The following is a 3407-nucleotide window of genomic DNA, read 5'->3' on the forward strand; positions in this document are numbered from 1 at the left end:
CACAGTTAATCGCCATATTAAACACCACAATTAATTACTCAAAGATTCTTCACATTTCATGACTTTCCATAACGTAAACTTTACATCCCTGTTACAATCTTCAAGCTACGATTACCAGCTGGATGATGTTTGTTTGGTATGACAGCATTAAAACTGCAACTGGATGATTAAAAAGAAAGACCTTGGACAGATGCTGACCCAACAATAATGAACGTGAGTATATTACCAAAGATGTTTTTAATCATTCAGTCTAACCAGGATAATTAGGCTCTGCCTGTTTTCTAACACACAGAGCAGCTCAGCCACCGGCAATGACGTTTAAATAGATTAGAAGAAAATATACTGATACTATGAAAAAGGAAATAGCACGACCTTGCTTTTCCTTTTGATGGTGTACGGTAGATGGAACCAGAAGCAGAAAAAATTTAAGAACTGTAAATGAAGTTTTAGCTTTCTTTTTGTTTTTACAAAAGAAACAGAACCTTGCTATTTTAGATTTTTACTAGTTAGAGCAACTTTACAAGAACGTCATTTTTAGCATCATATTCTGAACAAATACAAGTTTTGTGTTGGCATGTTATTATTGAAGTTTTCTGTAAATCGTACATGCACACAGCCATGGTACCTTTGTATGTGAGTTATAAAAAATTCCTGTTTGCTTGGTTGTTTGGTTTTTGGGGAGATGAAAAGGTCAACAACCCCCAAGTAGTTTATTCCTATTCTTTTTGTACTAGTAGTAATAACAACAACAACAACAACAACAATAATAATAATAATAATAATAATAATAATAATAATAATAATGATGATGATGATAATGATGATAATAATAATAATAATAGTATAATTTTTTCCATTTCGGACTAGTGATCTAAGCCAATAGGCAGTGAAAATATGCTCAGTGGCTGAAAAAGCTCAGTGAGCAACACTCATGTGACTGAGTCACGTGACGATCATCCATCTGCCGCTTGCCTGTGTCCTCTACATACGATAAATGTCAAAGTACTAAATGAAAACCGAATAAATAACTACAGTGACGCTTAAAAGGCAGTGAAGCAAACATTTATCCATCTATCTATTTTCTATGCCCGCTTCAATGGAAGCTTAATCCAAGCAACGCTTGTGGTGTGTAGCCATCATCACGGTCAGCTGACACCAAAGCTAGCTAATCCACTGCTCTACATTTAAACAGTGCTTATACGTAGTGATACCTATAACAACATAATGTAGAAGTCACTAAACGGATTCCGTATAAAACATGCATTCATACCACTCCTCCTTACCCTGACGATTATATATTTAATTATTTTTAACTTTATCAGAATTCATTTTGCCCGAAGTAGCCCGTTAGCTGCAGCTACTATGCTAGCTTAGCTGGGATGTTTTCAGACCAATCACACAAGGTTTACAAGTGATAATAAATGCAGCATGTAAAACAAATAATACTGTCAAATGATAGACAAACTAGTCCTATTAATGTAATTTTTTTCTACCATGATAAACAAGGCATGTTAGTCTATTGTTGGGAGTCAATGTATTCAGCTACACAGCCTAACACAGACGCTTCCGCATGATACCTTCACGTCAACGGGGAATACACATACAGATGGGAATAGCGTTTTTTATTTCAAGTAAAATTGCCATAGGTCGTCGCTTAAATTCACAGATTCTTGCACTTCTCCATTATATACTGCTATTATTGCATGTTGGCAGGATTTAGTTCTCTTTAAAGGCTAAATTAACTTCGTATTAATTTCAGTTAACAGCGTTTCCCACCGTACGCTCATCTTGAATGCAACGCAACAACCTTGTTAGCCACTAGGAAGCTCCAGCTGCTGCTACATCTAGTAGCCTGCTAATGATAGCAACATACTTAGCCGAGGTTGAGAGATGTAATTCCTGGTCACAGCTTGGGTGTGTGTCCTGGCAGCTCCAGCCAACCCATTGACATCCATAGCTCTATTTGCCACCAGTGTTGCCATTGTCGTAAGAAAAACCAGAGGAAGCTTACGTTGCTTGATGCACCTAGCTGACTGCTACGGACTAGTGACAGCAGAGGACTGGTCATATGACACAAAAGAGCCGGATGTTGGATCTAGTAGAACATGCCAGCCAATGAACTAACAGACGGGCGCGTAGCGCGCATGAGCACAAATATAATTAAGAGTATTATCATAAGAATTTCTCAGTTATACTGAAATTGGGTTGCCATAGGCATTCACAAACAATACAAATAGAAAGAAACAGCAAAAACACTCAAACTGGACTCTGCTATAAACCTGTGCAACAAAACTGCCACAACACAACTTTAAAATATCATAAATGCAACAATAATTATAAACACATACAAAAATGCTCATTGAAAAAGCAATCAGCAACAGGAATAAAAGTTTCTTCATTTTTTCTTTAGGTGAACATCGGGGCATTACCAATCGCCCACTAAAAGAGCTTCTAAGTTCATTAAAGACACTGTGAAGAGGGTGGTCCGTGAGAGACATAACAGCTTTAAGTTTAGCCATCATCCGGTTGTTTATGATGATGTCCACTGAGTCCAGACTCAGTCACCAGTTTGTTCAGTTTTCATCCTCAACAGTGATGTTCCCGCCCCAACAAAGTACAGCATAGAACAACACAATGGACGTAATACTGATAGAACACATTCAGGAGTCTAATGCTTGTATGTTTCGACTATTTAAGCAGAATGACCCATGACGATCAGTGAAGAGGCTGTTTGTTTAGCTAATATTTAGTTCTTGTGTTTTACCAACATTACGTTCCAAAGAAATTGACATCACACCGAGTGAACAGAAGAGTCGACTTCTCTGTAAGCCAGGTTATCACCCTGGGATATCAAGCCCAGTAGCGCAGTGTCATCTGAAAAGCTTTACATATGACTAAATGGAGAACCGTGCTTATAATCGGATGCGTACAATGTAGATTAAAAAGGAGGTAAAACTGTCCCCTGTGATGCACCAGATTTTGTTAAAATCACATCAGAACATTTGTCTCCCACTCTCACAATTTAAGGATGATTTAAAGTTTAGTCTAAAACCCAGACAACTGTAGAATTGTGCAGTTTAAAATCCATTCTGTGGTAGTTTATAGTAAAAAAGAGCAGTATTTCATGAACAAGAGTGGAAACAGGGTGGAAATATTACTGCTTTAAAATGGTAAGACACATGAAAAAGAGTAAACAGTGTGTGTGTATGTGTGTGTGTGTGGTGTGTGTGTGTGTGGGGGGGGGGCTGAGGGGTGGAGCACTTTACTTTCAAGGCTCATTTATGCTCGATGCAGAAGACGGATACACAGACGGACGGGCAGTTTTGTCCGTCTTGTGTCGGTTACGTGCGTAATTTGGTCCATTTTCAGGAAGCTTAGCTATCCATCACTTGATACCACCGGAAATG

The 3407-nt window shown here is 38.2% G+C and overlaps 1 protein-coding gene across 1 annotated transcript in view; it reads right to left on the reverse strand.

Annotated features, from left to right (window-relative positions):
- The window catches only part of atp6v1ba (ATPase, H+ transporting, lysosomal, V1 subunit B, member a), a 52951-nt gene extending 50878 nt beyond the window's left edge, over nucleotides 1-2073 (reverse strand). The window contains exon 1 of the mRNA XM_042009814.1: nucleotides 1874-2073. Within this exon, the coding sequence (XP_041865748.1) occupies nucleotides 1874-1982 (109 nt within the window). The 5' untranslated portion in view covers nucleotides 1983-2073. The remainder of the gene's footprint in view (nucleotides 1-1873) is intronic.
- Nucleotides 2074-3407: the final 1334 nt, after the last annotated feature.

The sequence above is a fragment of the Melanotaenia boesemani genome, chromosome 16 (genome assembly GCF_017639745.1).
Source record: "Melanotaenia boesemani isolate fMelBoe1 chromosome 16, fMelBoe1.pri, whole genome shotgun sequence".
Taxonomy (NCBI): domain Eukaryota; kingdom Metazoa; phylum Chordata; class Actinopteri; order Atheriniformes; family Melanotaeniidae; genus Melanotaenia; species Melanotaenia boesemani.